This window comes from Odocoileus virginianus, chromosome 12, assembly GCF_023699985.2.
Source record: "Odocoileus virginianus isolate 20LAN1187 ecotype Illinois chromosome 12, Ovbor_1.2, whole genome shotgun sequence".
Classification (NCBI taxonomy): domain Eukaryota; kingdom Metazoa; phylum Chordata; class Mammalia; order Artiodactyla; family Cervidae; genus Odocoileus; species Odocoileus virginianus.
Genome location: NC_069685.1, coordinates 17,142,145 through 17,164,972, shown reverse-complemented (window position 1 = coordinate 17,164,972; position 22,828 = coordinate 17,142,145). Strand labels below are relative to the sequence as shown.

Sequence of the window (22,828 nt, the reverse complement as noted above, 5' to 3'; positions counted from 1 at the left end):
TATTTTCATTGAAGAATTCTCTTTAATATCTGAATACAAAAAAGTGTTCTTAGGAGACTAAACAGCTTTGGCTTTTCCTTTATATTTTGGGCTCTAGAAGGTTTGGGACTTTCCAGCTCCTGAGGCATAAACTCTGTTCTCTCCAGCACTGTGTTCCCTTCCTTATGTCTAGTACAGAACCTAGAGAGAAATTTTATTTTTTAAAAATTTATTTATTTTTTTATTTTTTGGCCATGCCAGGTCTTAGTTGCAGCACACAGGCTCTTCAGTTGCAGAATGTGGGATCTAGTTCCCTGACTTGGGACCAGATCTAGGACCCCTGCATCGGGCAACCACTGGACAAGGAAGACCTGAGAAGGATTTTTTAAATGAAGGATAATGCTACTTTAAATTCCTATCTCTAACCAAATTAAACTGTGACTCAGTATTAAAACATTGTTATATGACTATATATTTTAAAATGCTCTTTTTCTTAAAAAATTGAGATATCATCAGCATACAACATTATATTACATATTATCTCTTAAAATATTTAGAACTAAGTAAAGAAGAACAGCAATAAAAAACCCCAACTCATCTACTAGGGTTCTATCCAACCAGAAAAGCCAACTTCCTCCAGGATGTGACATGCAAACTACATGGAGCTCTGTCATGCTTCCATGTAATCCTGTGTTCTGTCTTCAAAATTTTTTACCTTTTAATAGAAGATCTATGAGTCTGTAGCTTCTGATTGTTATAAAGTTTCAAGATAACAGTAGGATATGTGAAGAGCAATCAGTGAAATTGAGTTTTGCTCTGTAAAAATAAGCCCTGGGAAAACCCTGCTGGCCACTGTTAACTGATAATAGTAACATCAGTAATAAAATATAGTAGTAAAAAATCAAAACAGTAATAATCCATCCTTGCTCTTGAGGGCATTGTGTTAAGTCAAGTAAGTCAGACAAAGACAAATACTCTGTCCCCACTCATATGTGGAACCTAAAAAAGCTTAACTTGGGACTTCCCTGGCAGTCCAGGGGTTAGGACCCCTCATTTCCAATGCAGGGGGTGAGGGTTCAATCCCTGGTTGGGGAACTAGGATCCCACATGCCTTTTGGCATGACCACAAAATTTGAAATAAAAAATAAATAAAATCAGAAAAGTCTAATTCCTCGAAACATACAAGTAAAGAGCAGTGGACGCCAGGGGCTGGGGGGTGGGGAGATGCAGATATGTTGGTCAAAGGGTACAAACTTCCAGTTATAAGATGAGTAAGTTCTGAGGATATACAGCATAGGGACTATAATTAACAATACTTTTATACTCGAAAGTTGCTAAGAGAGTAGATCTTTTTCCTTGCCCATGCCGCATAGCTGTGGGATCTCAGTTCCCTGACCAGGGATTGAACCTAGGCCCTGACAGTGAAAGTCTGGAATCTTAACCGCTAGGCCACCAGGGAACTCCCAAGAGAGTTAGATCTTAAGTATTATCACCACACACACACATAAAGCAATGATGTGGGGAAATGGAGATGTTATCTGATTGTGTGGAAAAAAACGCAGACACAGAGTAATAGGAAAAAAGTAGGGAGCTTCTGGGTTGGTGACCTTGTGAAGACGCTGGGAGAGTGACACCCTTGGAGGGGGTCTAGGAGCCCCGTGCCCCTTCCTCTGACTTTGCTCAATGCATCTCTTCCATCTGGCTGTTTCTGAGTTTGGTTGCTAAGTTGTGTCTGACTCTTTGCGACCCCATGGACTGTTGCCCGCCAGGCTCCTCTGTCCATGGAATTTTCCAGAATACTGGAGTGGGTTGCCATTTCCTGCTCCAGGGGATCTTCCCAACCCAGGGACTGAACCTGGGTTTCCTGCATTGCAGGTGGATTCTTTACCGACTGAGCCACCAGGGAAACCCGTTATAAAGGGTTATATCCTAAACTGAGTTATATCCTTTTTTTTTAACAGACTGGTGATCTAGTTTTTAAAAAATTACTAGTAGAGCTCCTACGAGGTACCCTCCCCTCTAAGGTCTTTACATGGTTTTTCACTTAGTCTTCACAACTAGGAGAAGTTGATAATAATTATCCCCATTTTTCAAACAAGGAAACAAGTTGAGGGAGGCCAACTCGCTAGGGCAGGGCTCTTCTGAGGTGATTCCTCAGGAAAATCTCCCGTCAATGTGCCAAGCTCCCAAGTTGTTTAAGCTCCTATAAGAAAGTGACTGAATTCACCCCAGGACTCCTTTGAATTTTCCACAATTAAAGCTAATGAGTAACCTCAAGTAAAATGAAGGCATGAAACAAAGACTGTCAGGATCAGAGCTATTTTTTTTTTCCCTTGGCTTGTGGGGTCTTAGTGCCCTGACCAGGGATTGAACCTGGGCTCCCTGCAGTGGAAGCGCGAAGCCTTAACCACTGGACTGCCAGGGAAGTTTGGAGCTATATCCTTGGTTCCTGTGAGAGGAAGGGAGCAGATGCAGGGAGAAGAGGGGTGGCTTTGGAACTGAACTCACCTTGGCTTGACTCTCAGCTCCAACTCCTAGCGATGAGGTCACCTGGGGTAAATCACTTCACCGCTCTGTGCCTTAGTTTCTTCATAAGTAAAAAAGGACTATAAAACCTACCTCACAGATTGTTGTGAAGGCTGTGTGCCCAGGGTTGGACAAATGGTAGGTATTCAAAGTTCTCCACCTCATTCCCCTCCCTTTCTTCTCATACATCACAAAACGCTCTGCCTCAGTCAGAACTGTTCCTTAGGATACAGATGATATTTGTTGAGCCTAGTTCCAACAAAAGCAACATAGAAGGGACTTTTGCCTTGTGTGGGAGGTTGGGATACATGACTTCAGAAGTCTGTTCCAACTCCAATTTCTCTGAAATGCAACCAAGTGCTTTCTAAAAACCAAACAAAAGAACTCTGTCTGTGGACCTGTCACCTGGAAAATACCACCCTTCTCAGTGGCTCAGCAGATGGGCAGCTTCTCTTAAGTTATCTGGTCCATGATTAACTACAAGGAGCCCTCTTAGCCAGATTCATTAGGAACAAATCAACATCAGAAAATGACTTGGGCAGAGGAGGATGAAGTCATGGAGTAACATAATACTTTGAAATCTAATTGGCAGGTCAGGAGGAAGCATCAATAATGTTAAAAAAAAAAAAAAAAAACCTGAATGAATTCATTTATCTCTATTTCATAATCAGGCTAAAAACCACATGATGCCCTAATATCACACAGGCCAAAGACACTCTACATTGAAATATCTTTTTCTTGATACCATTCTAAGATTTCGAGAAGTCCTGCTAAATTGCCTTTACATCCACAAATCTTGGTCGAGATGGGAACAATTGGGACATTAAGATGTCCCAGAATCTGGGATTATTACTGTATTAAAAATCAGAGATGTGTATATCGAAGCATGTTGCCTACTAAACATTTTGTAATACCCTACAGTACTCCAGTGAATTACTGGTGCCAGAGAGACTCCAGAACCACAACAAAGCCGCAAGATTCCTTTCTCCTCACCACATCAACACTTTTATATCAGGACCAGAGCAGATGTTAGGAAGTCCCAATTACCTAATCTTAGGACAATCTTCTTCTTTCCATTAGAAAGGGGGAAAAATGGGGAACTGCCTGGTAGTCCAGCGGTTAGGCGGTTTCACAGCAGGGCTGGAGTTTAATCCCTGGTCGGGGAACTAATCTCCTGCAAGTAGCATGATGTGGCAAAAAAAAAAAAAGGCTGGGGCAGGGGTGGGGATGGGAGGGGCAGACTGGAAAACAACAGCTGCTTGAAAAGACAGTTTAAAAAATCAGGTCAATTTTCTCATTCATTCCTCAATTGTGGGATAAACTATCTGCTTGGTCAGACTTTAGGTCTCTGACATAATAAACCAGATTTAACTTAAGAAAATACAGGTCAACTGTTTGTTAAGATCTCAAAACTGGTGACAATTCTGAAGCTGAGACAGCAGTAAAAATGTACATGTTGGCTATCTATACTGATTTAGAAAGAGATAGCTAGTTCCTGAAGGCTCCGACAGTCAAGAATCTGCCTGCAATGTGGTAGACCTGGGTTCGATCCCTGGGTTGGGAAGATTCCCTGGAGAAGGGAATGGCAACCCACTCCAGTATTCTTGCCTGGGAATTCCCATGGGCAGAGGAGCCTGGCAGGCTACAGTCCATAGGGTCAACATGACTGAGGCAACTGAGCATATTCACTTTTTACATTTCCGTATTTCTTGAAGTTCTTTTTTCTACCAAGTATTTGCTACCCATGTAATTTAAAATCAAAATAAAATATTCTGCTTCTATTTTTCCAGGCCATCTTTCCTGGTGATCTGCATATTTAAAATTCTTATTCAGATTTATCATATTCTGTGTAAAGGGAAAAACCGATTCCAGATCTTTCTTGATATAAGTTTTTATTTGTTTGAAACCTTCTCATAAATCACACACCCAGTCTACGGCACAGATTGTGGTGATGGTTTCATGGATGCAGACCATGCCAAATTCAAGTTGTGTACATTAAACATGTACAGATTTTTGTATATGAATCATGCCTCAAGTTAAAAAAAAAATCATACAACCAGGTTCAGGTTTTATATAAGATTAAAAATGCATCAAGCCAAGTCTTCTGTCACTACCCTGGAATTTTCCAAACACAGGCTCCTGTAACTGCAAACAAAGCCTTGATTGGTAACATAAGCTAGTACTACAGGTTCGCACAACTTTAAAAAACTTTATCAGAAACCTTTTGTTTCCTCAATGGTTATTTCAAAACCTTGATTCCACCCTTTTTGGAGGAATTTTCCAGACTAAAGACTCCTGACCGGTAGTAAAAACCCTGAATGCCCACTTCATTTTACTCAATACATCAGACCCTGAAAATTGGAAGCAGTAATAGGGAGAAAAATTAATAAAGCAATGTAAACTAAGGTGCTGCTTCATGCAGAAACTGACTTCTCTATGCACCTCCCTGTTAGATCTAATAGATTCCGCAGCATTTTATTTCAGTCATAAGACTCCCTAATTTTTCCACAAATTCTTTTTTTTTTTAATTTACTTTTAACTGGAGAATAATTACTCTATTAGTACAATATTGGGATGGTATCCGCCATACATTAACATGAGTCAGTCATAGGCTTACATACGCGCCTCCGGTTGTCTCCTAAAATGCCCACCCTCTTCCCTTCCCGTCGCCCGCTCCAAGTCATCACATAGCACCAGCTTTCAGTTCCCTGGATCACACAGCAAATTCCCAGCTACTAGCCACTTCACGTACGGTAATGTCTGTTGCAGGACTACTCTCTCAAGTCATCCCACCCTTTCCCTCCCCTACCGTGACCATCAATCTATTCTTTCACAAATCCTTTTAGTAGATGTCTCACAGCATGATCCTTATTGGGCTTAAGAAAGAAGGTGATTACGACCTTTTAAGAACCTGTCACCACACTGTCATCCCATGTCACAAAGGCAGTGAGACTGATCTTCTCCCCTCAGGGGATTACCTGCCACATGCACAAGGCTAACAAGGGTGAGCTTTTCAGGTGCTTGCTAATACCCTCATTCTTTGAGACTCCCATTGGCCCTAAGTCTCTTCAGGTGTTTGAGTGGTAGGTATAAAAACCAATGAATTTGTGCCCCCAAAAGAAAAAAAGAAAAAAGTGAATTTCTTTCTATTCCTTAGATGGTTACTGACCTAATGCTTCAGCCTTACCTGGTGCTTCAGTTTGCCCTGGTCTTGACCCACAGGCAGATCTCAGCGTAAGGCACGCTGGAGGAACTGGAGGAAGCTGGTCAGAGCTGGACGTGACTAGCTTGACAGGAGGAGGGATGTGTTTGGAAGACTCAAGGTCCCCCTCGGCACCCCAGGCCTCATTCCTGGCACATGGGTGGGAAACCTAGCCTGACTCTTGAGTACAGAGCAAGCCCACGCGCTCAGTCACTCTGTCATGTCAGACTCTTTGTGACCCCATGGACTTTGGCCCATCAAGCTCCTCTGTCTATGGGATTCTCCAGGCAAAAATACTGAAGCAGGTTGCCATTGCCTACTGCAGTGGATCTTCTTGACCCAGGGATCAAACCCAAGTCTCCTGTGTCGGCAGGTGGAGTCTTAAAGATAAATAAGACATTTATCTTTACCACTGAGACACCTGGGAAGCCCAAAGCAAGCCCATAACCAACACTAAATTCAACCAAACCTGTGGACTGTTTTCCCAGAGTCAATCAATTAATTAGGTATGACCTTCAAACTAAGAGATTTAAAGCACTCTTTAAACACTTGTGTGTGTGTGTCTATGTGTCTGAGAATTCTACCCTCTTTTTCATCTCCCATCCCCACTCAGCAAGAACTTTTTTCAGTACCAAATTAAGAGTGAGTGTTATGAGGCACAGAAGATGAAACAGACACAGATTTTGCCCTCAAGGAAACCTCACTTCTGTAGGGGAGAGACTTATTTCTGGCTGCACCTTGCTGCTTGTGGGATCTCAGTACCCCAACCAGGGATTCAACCCGCACCCTGTGCATTGGAAGTGAGGAGTCTTAACCACTGGACTGCCAGGGAAGTCCTTGGAAATAAGACATTTATATAGATATATATTTGTTGAATGAATAAAAGAATAGCTGCATGAGATAAATAGTGACACTTTCCAAAAAAGAGTTATAAATAAACTCTTGTGGCAACGAGGCAGGAAAAATCTCCCTCTGGATGGCTTAAAGGGGTTGTGAGAGAGGAAAGCACTGATACCAAACCCAGCAAGAGGTCACTACAGACCTTGGGTATCCACCAGTGCAGGAAAAAGGAAGTAGAATACTGATTAACATGAATAGTTTGGAAACCAGTTTCTGCTAAAATGAGGTTGAGTGTGGGGCTGGGGACAATGGGAAAGAGAAGGTTGGAATTAAAAGTTTACAAAAGTTCTCTGAGGCTTTTATTGCTTTCCTCACCCCTCCTTATTTCAAATAATTGAGAGCCTGAAGACGTATTAACATTTTTTTTAAAAAAGCAATTCACTCCACCTACAGAAAAGGAATGGGATCTGGGTCACAAGCCAGTGTCTGTGATCCCCTTCAGCTATCAGCTTAGACAATTTCTCTCCTGAGGAATTCCAAGGTTTGTAGAAGTTTCAGCTTATTACCAATGTCAAGAATTTAGCAAGTGGTGCTATGTCTGATACTGAGCGGGACCCTGTGGGGCTCCTGGGCAAAAGGCCTTTCTGTGGCCCCATTTCTTTGATTCCAGGCAACAACCTTCATTCAGCCTCCATGACCTCCCCTGAGTTCCAAGGGGCAGATTCAAGCAGTTGTTAATTAGGGGATACAAGACCAGGGAGAAACAGTCCAGAGCAGCCTTGGGGCAAAGTCCTATTTTCCCATCAACAGATACAGGTGACAGACAATATCTTTGAGCCATTCTGCAGAGACTGAACACCCCTCCAGGTGGGAGAAGTTAGCGATTAATGACGGTATGCTGCCCACAAGCATGGAGACCCCAGACCAGTTGGACCTGAAGGTTGACCATGTGGACTCCTATTTATCTCACCACCAACCCACCAGAAGAATGTCCATGAGTTGGTCACGCCCTCTTTGAACAATTACTATAAAACTTGTCACTGTCTTCCCCAAGCCGGGACACTTGGTTTTGAGGGCATTAGCCCGCTGTGTTCCCCTCTGCCTGGCAAAGCAATAAAGCTACTCTTTTCTAGCTCACCCAAAACTCTGTCTCCGAGATTTGATTCAGCACTGGGATACAGAGAAGCTGAGCTTTCAGCATCTTGTCCCACAGAATTCTATAATCTGCTTTAGCTAAATCCATTTCTGGGGTCTTCCCTGGAAGTCCAGCGGTTAGGGCTCTGTGCTTCCACTCAGGGGGGCATGGGTTGGATCCCTGTTCAGGGAACTAAGATCCTACATGCAGCCAAAAAAAATCCATTTCTGTATTACTCAGTCAAGTGGCATGAAAAGAGCCGGTTCTTCCATGCCTCTGAATTCTTCTAATTGCTGGAGATATTCACCCAGCCACTCCTCATTTCTGAAGATGACATGGCTTAAAAGTCACTACTCGCAAGCTGGACCTGTGTAACCCATCTCTTTTGAAAGAGAAGAGTCCTAGCTATTCCCACGTATCTCAGGAAGGTGAAGAACTTCTGCCTCATGGTGCTCTCATACAGGAGGTGAAAGCAAAGTTAAAGAATCCTGCTGTGAAAAATATTTTAACTAGAGGGAGAACATAGGAAACACTATTACAACGTCAGCATTAAGTATCACATGCAATTATCTAGTCACCCCAAAGACAAGCATTTACAACACTGGGTCTGGATCCCCCCCTATGTTCACCGGTCTTACTGCATGAACCGTGATGATGGGGCTTTGAAGGCCTCTGCTAAATATTCTCTTGACTAATCTCAGGAGGAGAGAGAATACGCTGAGAAAATGATGAAGGTGAAGAAACAATGGGGTGGCTGAAGCTTCTTTCAGGAAATCAAGAAACTGGACCATGATGTCTGAGAATGGGCTGAATGCAATGCAGTAAGTGTGCATTACACTCAAAAAAGAGCGTGGATCGGTCACTACTGGGATTGCACACACTGGTCCCTGATGAAGAACGATCCCCAATTGTGTAACTCTATGGAGACGCATTACCTGAACAAGCAGGTGGAATCCATCAAAGACCCACCGACTTGTGCATGACGGGGGCCCCTGAATCTGGCACGGCAGAAGGTGTCTTTGACAAGCACACCCTCGGAGGTGATGCGGGCAGAGCTGAGTCTCAGGCCATAGCCATGGTGGGGGCGAGGTAACCAAGCGGGACCCTATGGGATCTTCCCGGGACAGACCCCTCCCCCATAGCCTCTGCTGTAGCTCCTCTCTGAAGCACCTAGGTAACAGTATCTGATGCACATTTCCCAGGTTGACTTACAGATGCTAAATCCTTCACCGAATGGAAGAAATTGACCACTGATGACCATGAGTGCGTAGCCCCCAGACTCACTGGCGCCTCTGGGTTGGTAAAGCGAACCCCTGTTACGCCGCCCGTTACCTCACTATCACAGAATTGTACACACGCTCATTACATATCCTGGGATGCCCTGCCCTTACCTTGTCTTTAAAAACACTTTCCTGAAACCCGTACAGGAGTGTAACAGGCAGCAGTAGGTGCCCTGGACTCCTTGCATGGTGCCCCGCACCAAACACTTTCCTCACCACCACCTGGGGGCAGCAGATTGGCTCTACTCCATACAGGCCACTCGAGTTCTGTAACAGGGGGTGAATTCCCTGGTCCCCAAAGCAGTACATGCATGTGGGGCTTACCCTGACCTTTCCTAAAAGTTGTACTAAAATACTGAAATTCTCTCATTCATATCATTCTTCCAAATAATTCGGTACCCACCTCCTACCCCCCCAAACAAAGCAAAACAAAACCGCAAGTGCTACCTGCCATCAAAGAAGAAGAACTTGCCCCGTCCATTCTTTTCTCCGTGAATGAAGTTGCCCTCGAATCTGTCCGTGGAGGAGTAGGTGACTGTGCAGAAGCCGTGCGGTAATCCATCGTCGTCCAGGTGCCCTGGGGAAAGGCAAACACAGGGCAAACCTTAGCTTCCACGCTCCCCCACCATCAGGTGTGTGCTCAGATGCTGCCAGCAGGTGCCCTGAGCAGACTGGGGGTCCCTTCCTTGCTCAGGGAAGGGCGGATGCCAAGCTTTCTCTGCCTGCATCAGCACCATCAATTCTACTTAGATACTCTTTCAAAAGGGTGGGTCCACGATAGACCACCTTAGACACATGTAAGAATAGGAACCCAACCCACGCTCATATTTTACGAGGGACTGAAACTTATTCTCGATAGTAACATCTGCAGTGTGAGTTTCGGTTGACTCAGTACTTCTCCACACGCTACTCCTCAGGTTTGGAATGAGTGTCCCTGAACGGTCATGCTTAACCGAAACGTGGTGGAGATGGCACACCGTCTTGGCAATATGTGGCGTGGTTCTAGAACGAAGCACAGTACAATTTTATACATCATTACATGGTCTGATGTGGAGCTCTGCTGGCCAGGCACCCTCTGAAACCCCCCCTCCTCTCTGTTACCTTCTGACAAGAGCTCGACCCACCTCTCCACAACTGCCCTAACGTCTGCACCTCATCATATAAACACACAAACTCAGAGTTCTTCTAAGCTTGAGCTTAAGCTTAACATCGAACTCATTGCTTTACTTTATAAAAATCTTTCTGCTTTCAATGTTCAGTAATAACCTTGTCATATACCTTCTGCCCACTGGGTTCAGAGGGTTTGTGCTTTAAATGTAGCCAGAAGTATCCACATGACCATTTAAGGAGTGATTTTTGAACATCAGTAGCCATGATTACACTGTGATCTTTAAATTGCTGGTTCTTCTTGCATCACCAATTGGTATATTCTAATATTTATGTTTCCAGTCAACATTTAGGTTTCTTATTATTATCCACATATCTCACAACACCCAGGAGTCACCTCCTTGGTGTCTCCCCAGTCATGTTGCTGAGCTAATTTTGCAGACGTGGGTTGAAAATGAAGCAGCAGTTAATCTACTGACTTTTTCCTGGGTTAATGACCTGAGTCATGGATGAAAAGGTATAAAAGCATTAAATACTATGCAATGCAGGGACATTAAGCACTTAAATATGGCTTCCAGATGGCTCACAGACATAAAAAAAAAACAAACAAAAAAACAGACCATAACACCACAATGAATGCTTTACTCTCCTAAAATAATTTCTTCTAAAGTGATAAAAGACTATCATCCCTTAGAAGGGATAGTAGGCAAGCACTCTTATGAAGAACAAAACACCTGTTTATCTGTATTATTGATTACATAAACATAAAATACAAATGAACAAAGACTGTTTTATTGCTATATCTCATTCTGCATAGAATGAATTACCTAAAATATATCACAAGAAAACATGGCTACTTAAATAAATTACAATGAATAGGATCATTTTCTCTTAACACAGTTTTTTTTCACCAAGGGCCAGGAAATTAATGGTTAGGAGGGAACTAGGACACATTTGCTTCCTTGCTCAAAAACCAAAAACTGTGTGTGACATGATTCAATGACACTTGAATCATATGAAATAATTTGGACAATTATTTTCTAAATATCTACTGATGACACTTTTCTCATTGAAATAAATTAAACCTTTTTCTTTTTTCATTAAAAAAACACACTCAGTGTATAGTTAAAAGCTTTTTTTTATGAAATGTTGCTCAGATCAAATTAAATTTAGTTGTTAGCATTCCTACAAATGTAGCATCCCACTTTTGATTTAGGTATAACTACCAGAATAACCATTTTAGCCTTATATTGAAGTACCTACTAATCTGTTCAAAATGCTTTCTCCATAGAAAACAGTTCACATATTTCAGACTTTATAAAACTAATGTTTGATGAAATTAGTGATTCTACCTTGCTTTTTAATTTTTAAAATATATTTTAAAAATGTATCTGGCCATGCCGGGTCTTAGTTGTAGCATGTGGGATCCATTAATAGTTCCCTGACCAAGGATCAAACCTGGGCCCCCTGTATTGGGAGCACAGAGTCACTGGACCATTGGGGAAGTCCCTATTCTACTTTCAATCAAGAGAAATATTATGGTAAATATGAACACTAAGGGAAAAAAAAACCCAATGTAAATTCATTTCCACCTTTCCTCAGTTGCAGTGGTCCTGTCCTATTTCTGAGCAAAACATTGCAGGTGCACCCTCAGCAGCGGCATTTAGATTCTAGAGAAAAATGGAAGCATCACAGAACACAATAAAAACAGTACAATAAAAACAAAAAAATAAAAACAGTACAATAAAAACAGCTTGCGGGACAGTACTGAACCCTACTGAGATGAAAGTGGTAGCATCAACCCACTCCATGAAGGATGCCTGCCTCTTTACAGGCCAGTGAAGAGAAGTCCCATCACCTTCTCAGTCTCCAGGGAGAAAGGAACAGAAGAGCTGCTGAATCATGGCCGTTTGGTGACACCATGTGTTTAGGAAGAAGGCTGGGATGGGTGACACTTCACTGCCTTTCCAAAGGTGTTCAGTTGGTGTGCTGTGAGACATCTCTGAAATCGCCTTCTATCAGATCACAGCAGGGTCCTCTGATTGGCTTGTCTGTTCTCTTCTCATCCTTCCAAAAGCAGGAGGATGTGATCAATGACCGGACGTGATCAATGACCAGGATCAATGAAAAAGGAGCTAAAAGTTACTAAGGCTTATGATCATTCAAGACTCCCATCCTGAATATTTAATAGCCTGGGGTGGTGTTTCTGGTAGCAGAAGTTTATGTTTAAAACAACACCCACAACCAAAACAATAACTAAGAGACTCCAAGAAAAGAAATGTCAGGAAGAGGAGAGACTGGGTTGCTATGACCTCACATCTCCTACCAGCTAGTGGTACAAGAGCTTCTGGTACAACTCTTGTTCCAAAGCCATTTGGACAATAAGATCATGTGATATTTATCTTGCCAGTAAGTCAGTTTGATGGAGAGGGAGACTGAAACACAGAGAAGAAAAAAACACCTGTATATGTTTTCCATCAGGCATCAGGCACTGAGTTATGCAATTTCCTATTATCTAAATTAAACCTCACAGTCATCCCTCAAATTCCAGTCTTATAGATGAGAAAGTCATCCCTATTGCCCAAGAAGCACATTAACAGCTACCCTGAATGAGCTATGTATGCAGGTCAGGAAGCAACAGTTGGAACTGGACATGGAACAACAGACTGGTTCCAAATAGGAAAAGGAGTACATCAAGACTGTATATTGTCACCCTGCTTATTTAACTTATATGCAGAGTACATCATGAGAAACACTGGGCTGGAGGAAGCCCAAGCTGGAATCAAGGTTGCTGGGAGAAATATCAATAACCTCAGATATGCAGATGACACCACCCTTATGGCAGAAAGTGAAGAACTAAAGAGCCTCTTGATGAAAGTGAAAGAGGAGAGTGAAAAAGTTGGTTTAAAGCCCAACATTCAGAAAACTAAGATCATGGCATCTGGTCCCATCACTTCACGGCAAATAGATGGGGAAACTGCAAACAGTGGCTGACTTTATTTTTCTGGGCTTCAAAATCACTGCAGATGGTGATTGCAGCCATGAAATTAAAAAACGCTTACTCCTTGGAAGAAAAGTTATGACCAACCTAGACAGCATATTGAAAAGCAGAGACATTACTTGGTCAACAAAGGTCCATCTAGTCAAGGCTATGGTTTTTCCAGTAGTCATGTATGGATGTGAGAGTTGGACTATAAAGAAAGCTGAGCACAGAAGAATTGATGCTTTTGAACTGTGGTGTTGGAGAAGACTCTTGAGAGTCCCTTGGACTGCAAGGAGATCCAACCAGTCCATCCTAGGGGAGACAGGTCCTGGGTATTCACCGGAAGGACTGATGTTGAAGCTGAAACTCCAATACTTTGGCCACTTGATGCGAAGAGCTGACTCATCTGAAAAGACCCTGATGCTGGGAAAGATTGAAGGCAGGAGGAGAAGGGGATGACAGAGGATGAAATGGTTGGATGGCATCACCGACTCAATGGACATGGGTTTGGGTGGACTCCGGGAGTTGGTGATGGACGGGGAGGCCTGGCGTGCCACGGTTCATGGGGTCACAAAGAGTTGGACACGACTGAGCGGCTGAACTGAACTGAACTGAATGAGCTAATGGATGCGAAGAACCCTTTCTCCTACTCTTTCAATCCTGGGATAAAAGCAAACTGGCAGGGTATCCTTTCTTTCCTGCCGATGGCAGAAGCGACCTCTAAAGAGAGGGGATCTCAGGTCCCAGGAAGAGAAATGGAAGGGGCCTTCACAGTTAAGATAGCTCTCACAGCACCAGCATATTCTGACGGCAAGTGCCTGTCTCCTCCACGTGTTACCCAACACAAAGAGCAACACTAGTCCTGCCTGCTCGGATGGAGGTCAGTCTGCGCAATGTGCCAAGTCAGCCAACAGCCTTCCAGGCCAGTTCCCACTCAGCAGAGGTTGAGTGCCAGACCCAAACAAGGAAAAGCTGCTCGAATGATGGTCGTGTGTTGGGAGAGCAGCCCTTGTGTATATACCTGTCTGCAGCACGGTTTTCAAATATTGACAGAAGTCAGAGAAAGGGGGAAAAAAGGAACTGTCTCACAAATCTACTTTTTCACTTTGTTCTCAAGATCATTATCTACTGAACAGACAGAAAGTTCAATTTTTTTCCCCTTGGATTCCCTCAGTTTTTTTTCCTGAATCTGATGAGAGCGAGGGCTGTATTCTGTGCAGTGATGGTTCCTCTCAGCAGAGGAAATTCCCTCTGGATCAGACACTCTGCTGCTTACAGCCTCAGGCGTACTCACAGGAGATCCGAGCGTGTGTGTGTGTGTGTGGGGGGGGGGGGTCCTCTCAGAACCAGAGACCCTTACACGCATTGTTGGTTTTGTAGAACAGAATTATTTTTAAAAAGGTAATAATAATAAAAAAAGGCAAACTTATTCCGTTTAGTGCAAGAATGTGCCTTCATGATGAAGCACTTATGCTTGTGGTTAAAAAAACACAATCTGATTTTTGAAAGTCATCCTTTGCAAGAGCTCCGTTATTAGTTGTGAGGGTCATAGTTTTAATGTGAGGCCCACATACAAAGGGTGTTACCGGAACACCTCGCCTGTATTTTTCCTAAGTCCAGAGCATCAGTAGTCTTATTACAGACAGGTAGGATAAGTGATTAGGAGGACAGTTAAAAATACTCTTAATACTTGAGAGAGAGTAGCATGGAAGCATGCGGCTTCCCATGGTGGCTCAGACGGTACAGAATCCACCAGCAATGTGGAAGACTTGGGTTCAATCCCTGGATCGGGAAGATCCCCTGAAAGAGGGCATGGCAACCCAGGGCAGTATTCTTGCCTGGAGAATTCCATGGACAGAGGAGCCTGGTGGGCTACAAGTCCATGAGGTCAAAATCAATCAGACAGGACTGAGTGACTAAGCGCACACACACAGCGTGGAAGCAGATACATGTACACATGTAAGACAGAGCAAATGGAAATTCCTTGTATGACTCGGGGAACTCAAGCCTGGGCTCTGTCATGACCTAGAGCGGTGAGAAAGGGTAGGGGGTGGGAAGGAGGTTTTAAGGGGGGGGTATATGTACACCTGTGGCTAATTCACTTTGATGTATGGCAGAAACCAAACCAATATTGTAAGGCAATCATCAATCAATTAAAAATAAATAAATATCTTAAGGGCAAAAAAAATCCTCTTACAATCTGAGGGGACTGGGGCAGTGAAACATGGAGATTCTTGTTTTCATTCTGGCTTCTTCGTTCTAGCGATGCTGCCCTTTCCCCTTTTCTTCTTCCTCCCTGTCGCCTTTATGTATCCAGGCCTGTCTGATTTTTCCTGCCCTCATAACTGCTACTTCAAAAAGCCTTCTAGATGACGGCTTCCCTTGCTCCCCACCGCCTGTTCATCCTCCCAGAACAGAGCCCCCAACCTTCCGTTCTGAGCTCTACAGAGCCTCTAGGACATGGTTCACGGTCTGGGCCTGGGACAAGACTCCCTTCCCTGTATCACCCTCCACTTTTCTCCTCCTTGACCCTCTGTTATAGTAAAAGCCAGCAGTTCGTCTCTGAATGCGCCTGAAATAATTCCACTCTCCCCCTCTCCTTTTTTTTTCTTTTTTTTATGTTTTGGTGCACCTGGGTTAATATTTGATTAGCTGAAATTTCTTGATGATGCTAGTGAATCATACATAAGAGTGTCCCCTTCTTTGCAGGATGATATTAGTCTTATTGAATTTTGCCAACCTAATTAGAGAAAACCTTTATCTCAGCATTTGCATTTGTATTTATTTAGTGAAGTTGTTTCTTTTCGAATGCTTGTTGGCCATTTGTTTTCTTTTTTTCCTGTGAATTGTTGCTTCATTCCACACCTCTCTTTACTTGCAAAGTGCCTCTCTCAACTGGACTCAATTTCATGCCAACTCTTCGGGGAATTCCTTCCCCAACTACTGCCACAAGCTGTATGCAATTTTCATTTCCTCTCAACCACCATCACTCATCTGATTAGATATGATATATTTATTTCAAATTATATTAGGGACCACCTTGTATTCATCTTTGTGTCTACTGGTAGGCAAAGAAATAGATGTAATAAAAAATTCTATTCCCAAAGCTAAACATCACCCTTTGCTGCACCAACGAGCCTCAAAGAAAAAAAGCCTCAGCAAGCGGACTTCCTTAGATGTCCAGTGGTTGAGACTCTGCGCTTCCAATGCCAAGGGCATGGGTTTGATCCCTTGTAGGAACTAAGATCCCGCATGCTGTGCAGTGCAGCCAAGAAAACCTTTAAAATAATAATAATATAAAAGAATAAAAACCACAGTGGGAGCTCAGGCAATGTTTGCAGCCCGCTGAGGCCCAGGGCTGCCTTCCCAAGGAAGCACAGCCAACATCATAAACAGAAACTCCCTCTCCTCCACCCACCTGCCCTCAGGGATTCCTCTGCCAGGGCTTAGAACTCCAATCAAGCTACAGTTCCACCCTAACAGAGAGGTAACCAAAAGATACATGATGTGACAATCAACACTGAACTTAAGTCCTGAAGAGACCAGTTTCTTCCCCAGAGTAAATTTCTAAGGAGGAAGAAAAAGGATGTCTGTAGCAGAGGCTATCAGAAATATATTTTTTTCTGAAAGTCACCGAACTTTTTCAGAACCAGCCTCTAAAGAGTGACACTGATAACTGTTGCTTTCAAACTCAGCTACCAACTGTTTCCTACATGTGACTGGCTCATTAAGAAATAAAAAATAAGGGTGTACGGAGACTATCTGGAGAAGCGAATGGCAATCCATTCCAGCATTCTTGCCTGGAGAATTCCATGGACAGAGGAGCCTGGCAGGCTACAGTCTGTGGGGTTGCCAAGAGTCAGACATGACTGAGCAATTAACACACACACACACACACACACACACACACACACACACACACACACACAGGGAGACAACGTAGTATGGTGGAGCAGGGTTCTGGGGTCCAAGCCTGTCCCCTGCATCGCTGAGGGTCCTTGGATCAGTTCTTAACTTCTCTAAGCCTCAGTTTCCTCCTCTAGAAAATTAGGATAATATGAGTATCGACATCATGAGATTGAATGGATAATGTGTGTGTGAAACACTTAGCACAGAGCCCGCACATAGTAAGAACTAAATAATTACAGCAATAATGATAGCTAAGACAATGAAACTCAGAGAGGACAGGCTCTGCATAGGGACAGAGGTAGGTTAGCTGGTACTTCAACAGCAAGATACTCAGACTAGCCTTTTACCAGTCCCCCAAGCATGTGTTAGATGTTGACACTCTTACAGACAGCACTTTAAAAGGCCAAGAATGGCTGGGAAAAAGCCTGCTTTTACACATGCATGCTCTAGACACTGTGAGTCTGAGCTGTGTGTGCCTCTAAGGACTTGAAGACTGTGTTACTTTGTTTACTGTTGGTATGACTGAGTAACCATGTGACCTGGATTGCTCCAGACATTCAAGGTTTTAGCCAGTTGTGCCAGCATAAGTATTAAATAGTGACCCTTCTCAAGTATATTCTGACTTTGGACAATAATGTATATGAATATACCCTCACACTCTATATCACAGAAACTTCCTTGCTTATACAAAGAAGTTTCTCTGCTTCCACCCATTGAACAATCCCAAATGCATGGATGTATTTCTAAAGCTGCTTGTTTACATTCTGCAAGCAGCCTGGGACTGTGGACAACTGGGCCTTAGGTTTCCAAACAGCTTCAAAGGGTAAGGTGGTTTAACCTTGGGAGCATTGCCTGTGATCAAGGGTTTGCATTATGTTTACAAGTCAAAGTAAACTTTGAAGAAGGAGACCAAGTCCTAACAATTTGAGAGTAGCCTTTTTCAATTATCTTTCATAACATGAAGACACACCTAGTCAATAATTTAAATTTAAATAAGACTACCAATCAACGTCTTTGGGCCCCAGGAAGTCCCAGTATTGGCTTTATTCATTACAGAGAAATAGTTCAGGGCATTGTGAATTTAAAGCAAAACCAACACTCCTTGAAGCTCCATAGAGAAATAAGAAGTTTCAACAGTTACATGAAGACAGCTTTTAGAGAATTCAAAAATATTATTCAACTTAATCTCTCCCTAAGACCTTGGGAGCACTGCAAACGGAGTCAATTACGTTGATATAAAAATTAATTTTTTTCCTCCCAAAGTAGCAGTAACTGCATTCTCATGCATCTGTAAGCCTTGTCACTTTGTCTTTCTTTACCATTTCTAAGAACTTGTTATACAAATTAGAAAGGAAGCAGATTCAACCAAAAGCTAAAAAATGTTTACTTAGCTGTTTGGTTAAAATATTCTGGAATAATACCACGCAACACTGCAAAACATCACGACGTACCGTCTAGGGTAGAATCAAATAAATAACGCTAAAGTGTATTTTCCAGTATTCACTGTTACAAAATCATAACGTCTCATGATACAAACAACTAGATTGTATAACATCCCCACCTCGTTTTTTTAGAACTAGCCAAAAAAAAAAAAAAAAAGAGGTGGAGAAACTCAGCAAAACAAAGTGGCGAGAAAAGTCGGGGGAGGGGCGCTGGAAGCGAAGGGGCGGAGAAACACGACAGAGGCGGTGATATCACCCACAGCCAACTGCATGGAATTCAGAAAGTTAAGTGTCACCCAGCAATTTGGGTCCGGGCTTGCGGCGCGCCAGCACAGCGTGGCGGCGGCGGCACCCGCCTGGGAAGCAGGAAGGGGGAGGGGCGGCTTGGCCGAGTGCGCTCCGGGGCAGCGGAGGCCAGGTCGGCGTGCGTTCAAGTCCCGGCTCGGGAGCCTTGTCCCCGGCCCTGCAATGATTTCATCTTTTTGGAGGAGCGACCGCCCGAGCCGCGGCTGCCACGTGCCTGGTCCAGCCCCGTGCGCTGCGCTCGGGGACGGATCGGGCCGCGGCCGCGGTCACCGCGGGTCGCAGCGGCAAGCCGAACGAAAGGGCTGGCGCCGGGAGAGGTGCTCGGGATTGCTCCATCGAGATCGCCAGCGGCGGCTGGGGTGGGGGTGGGGGGGTGCTGACCTCCTGCGCACCTCCATCTCCCATCCCCGAAAGGGGGAAGGCCGGAGTGCGGGGCAGGTTTTGCAACTCCGAGGGCGGATGCAGGCGGTGGCCGGGCAGGATGGAGCAGCCGTGCCCCTCTCCTGACCCCCAAGGGGACCCCGGCCCAGCTGAGCCCCTTTCCCGGCCTGCGCCCCGCCGCTCAGCGCGCGCTCCCGGTGGCGTGGCCGTGGCTGTCCGGCCCCTGCGCGAACCCGACTACCCGAGTAGGGGACAGTGGCGGCCGCTGGGGGCCCGGAGCCGCGCCGGTCGCAGCCCGCCACTCCTTCCGCGTCCCGTGCCCCCTCCGGCGCCTCCTCCCGGGGCCCCACAGAGATGCTAGTACCTTCCACCGCTTCCTCCACCATCTCATCGTCGCTATCCATGGCGGCTGGGGACCCTGCCCAGCTCGGGGCCGCGCGGCTGCCTCGCGTCCCTCTGGGTGCTCCCGGCGGCTGAGCGAGCGCTGGGGCTGAGCCCTGCGAGTTTGGAGGAGGAGGAAGAGGAGGAGCAGTCGAGGCTGGCTCGCACTGCCTCCCCCTACAGCCCTTTCAATTCCTTGGCCTTAAGCTGCTCCGGCAGCCGCCGTCCCTCCTCCCTGCGCCCGCTTGCCCCCTTGCCTGCCAGGCTCCGGGGTGCCGCCGTGGCCGCCGCCGCTGCAACTTTCTCCTGTAATACCCCCTCTTTGTTATCGAGCAGCTGATCCGCTGACATCACCCAGCGCCGGTGCGCTCCCTCCCTCGCTGATTGACAGTTCCCTGTCCCTTCCCAGAAGTAAGGCTCCTTAAAACGAAAGGCGCTCCCGGTCCGCGCTGGCTCGGCGCCCCACCCCGCCAGTCCCCCGGCCCAGCACGGGTTCAGCTTTTGCTTCTGCGAGGCTGGGTGCGCTCCTCGCGGCACTTGGGACCTCCGGGTAGCCACCCCTGGGGGTGGGGAGGGCTCAGAACGCTCGACCTCCAACTATGCCAGGGACCACTTGGAAGTCCGCGTTCAGTGCCCGCCAGCCGCCGCACCCCTCCCCTCCCCGCCCCGGCTCCTCGGGACGGCCTCCAAAGAGCTGGGCAAGCTAAGGCAGCGTTCCTGAGACTCCAGCGCCTCAACTTCCTCTCGGCCTCGCCCCCACTCATCCCGTTTGCCACCCGGAGCTGCACGGGTGCGGCACGCACGGGAGCGCAGGTGTCCCCGCGCCGCCGCATCACATCCGCGAGCAGGTTTCCCAGGCGCCCGGGGGTGACAGCCCGCCCGGATGCCGCCGGACTGCGGCTCCCACCCTAGCGCGCTGCGTCCCCACCCTCCTCGGGACCATCAGGCGTCTCGTCTCGAGTGATTCAGAGCTTCAGCAGATCCAAATGGCAGCGGGCTCGTTATCAGACAGGAAATAAGCCGCGCGGAAGGCCTGGCAGGTCCCTCCTCGCGGCGGTGGTAACGGAGAAGGAGCCAGCGGGTGGAGCCCCCGAGGAAGGACCCTCCGTCTGGCGCGCCTCCCCCTCGCGCCTCCCGCCCAGTGCGTGCGATGTCCCCCGCCGTCCCCTGGTTTCTCCAAGTGCCAGCCCTTCACGGATTCCTGCTCTGGAAGTGTGGAACATCACGGGGCCCCGCTTCCCGGCCCCGCCACTTTGTCACCACGGCGTCGCCTCTTACAGGTGGCGGTAAAGGGCGGCTGTAAATAGCTGGTTAAATGGATGCAAATGTACACAATGTACCGTGGAATTACCGGGTGCCGCTTTGGGCATCTGCCAAGAACAGCTACTGCACGGAGCGGGTGAGGGTGGGGAGAGGAGAGGAGAGGAGAGAAGGGAGCAGAGAAGTTGTTCTGTTTTGTTTTCCGAACCACGAGTGAGACTTTGCGGATTTCGGAGTACTTCCCGTACCCGGGAGACCACGCCTTGCTTTGGGGCTTTGTGCTTAAATGCCAGTTTTTTTTTTTATTTTTTTATCGAGTACTGAGTTTCTTCTTAAATTCAGTTTTTATTCTGTGAAAAAGAGCACAGTGTTAGGGAATGTGTCTCAGCGCTGCCAGAAGTTTCAGTCCGTTTTGACTGAGAGAGAGAGGGAAGGCCCCTGAACCAGGGGTTGAGACGGTTGTGTCCTGGTGATGCTCACCTGCAGAAGGGCCTGGGCAGGCCACCTTTTCACAGCTTGAATTCCTCCCCTAGGAGATAAGAGGCTTAGGCTACACAGGTATCAGGCCTGCCAGCTCAGGCTAGACTGCTCAGAGGTCCTCCAGCTTAGTCTATATTTTTCTAAAGTCTTCTGGCTTAAATATAACCTCCTTAAAGTCCTCCAGGGCAGACACCTGGGCTCCAAAGCTACAAAACGATCGGGTTCCTGCAGTGGAAGATGAAAGAGCCGCTTTGGATTACACCATTTTCAGACATGAACTGCAGAAATAGGATTTTATTTCTGATATTAAAAAAAAAACACCATCAGGTACTGACCTTGGTCAAGCACTAGTTTCCCCTTTTAAAACATATCATCTCCTCTCTTACATATTACACTGATGCACAGAAACACACCGATACTCATCTTCTTCAGTTTTCAGTTTATTTTCCAGGGCAAAAAAAATGCTGTAAGCTAAAGGAAACACAAATAATTTATTTCTCTACTCAAAGCGGGTTGAAACAGGGGCACAAAACATACACGTGGAGTAAACCAAGACCCAAATTCAAGGTGGGTGGGGTGTGTGGGGGGAGGGAAAGGAATCATGTCACAAGTGTCCACAACTTTAGGCTTATAAGGAGGATGTCTACCTGCCCCTTGGTGATGGGAGATTCTCCCAGCCCGCATCACTTCAGCAGACCTCCTCTGGATGTAAAGGGGGTGGGGGGGGGGGGGGAAGCAACCAGGGTCTTCCTGCTAGAACCTTCCTTAGGTTTGCACAGAAGGCAGGCGGCACCAGGGCACAGTCCCAGGCCCTCCCTGCCCCACTCCTGCCTGCTGGCTCTGGGCCCAAAGTTTAGGCAAAATGTTTTGATGACTCCCTTAAGAGCCATTTGCATTTTTAACACATCATTCTGTGTGTTTTCAATCCCCTTCTCTGGACTGACTGATTCTTCTTTCTAGCCTCAGAACCCAGCAGAGTGCCCAGTACAGAAGGAAGGTTAAGCCTTGTGCGTGATGGCTATGCAGAGAGGAATAGTCTGTTTTATATAAACAGTGCTGAGCCTTTCTCACACACTAGATCCCCTTCCTGTGCTTGGCAAAATGCTGTGTTGTTAGTTCGAGTTTGAAGAGCATGTTTGAGTTGTTCTACTTTCCCACATTTACTGGCCCCAGATCTGCTTCCATCGCATTCTTTCCCACAGTTTTCTTCATTGAGAGCTCATTTCATAAACCCTCTTTCCACTTGGCTTCCTGCCAGCCTCCTCTGCCATACGCTGTCCCCACCAATGTGGTCATGGGCTAGAAAATCAATCACTGAGCTCTTAATCACAGTGCTGGGCGGCTGCGGCGGCAGCCAGGCTCGGTGCCTAACTCAGCAGATCCCAGTGCGCCAGAACAGGCCTGTCCAGGGAGGAGTGGGGGGGGCTCGGAACAACCCTCGACGCGGCCTGGGGGTAGGGGTGGGGACTTGCTTCCAGGCTCACACCAAGGAGTGACTTTTCTACGCTACTCTGCCTTGTTCCTAGGCATCCAAGGATAAATCCCTCTCTTCCCACTCAGCTTGAGAAACAGAAGTCCCTCTTCCACTGCAGCAAACAGTCAAAATACTGAGTTATT

At 46.0% G+C, this 22,828-nt stretch overlaps 1 protein-coding gene across 3 annotated transcripts in view; it reads right to left on the bottom strand.

Moving 5' to 3' along the window:
* The window catches only part of SETD7 (SET domain containing 7, histone lysine methyltransferase), a 52,390-nt gene extending 31,682 nt beyond the window's left edge, over positions 1–20,708 (bottom strand). The window contains exons 1-3 of one of the 3 annotated variants that reach the window (XM_070474836.1): positions 20,379–20,708; positions 19,455–19,587; positions 9,410–9,539 (exon numbers count right to left, since the gene is read on the bottom strand). In XM_070474836.1, coding sequence (XP_070330937.1) covers positions 9,410–9,539; positions 19,455–19,587; positions 20,379–20,414 — 299 coding nt within the window. In that variant the 5' untranslated portion in view covers positions 20,415–20,708. Of the gene's footprint in view, positions 1–9,409; positions 9,540–19,454; positions 19,588–19,728; positions 19,814–20,274; positions 20,352–20,378 lie in introns of those variants that run through there. The other 2 variants (XM_070474837.1, XM_070474838.1) reach the window with 2 other exon arrangements.
* Between the last annotated feature and the right edge of the window lie 2,120 nt (positions 20,709–22,828).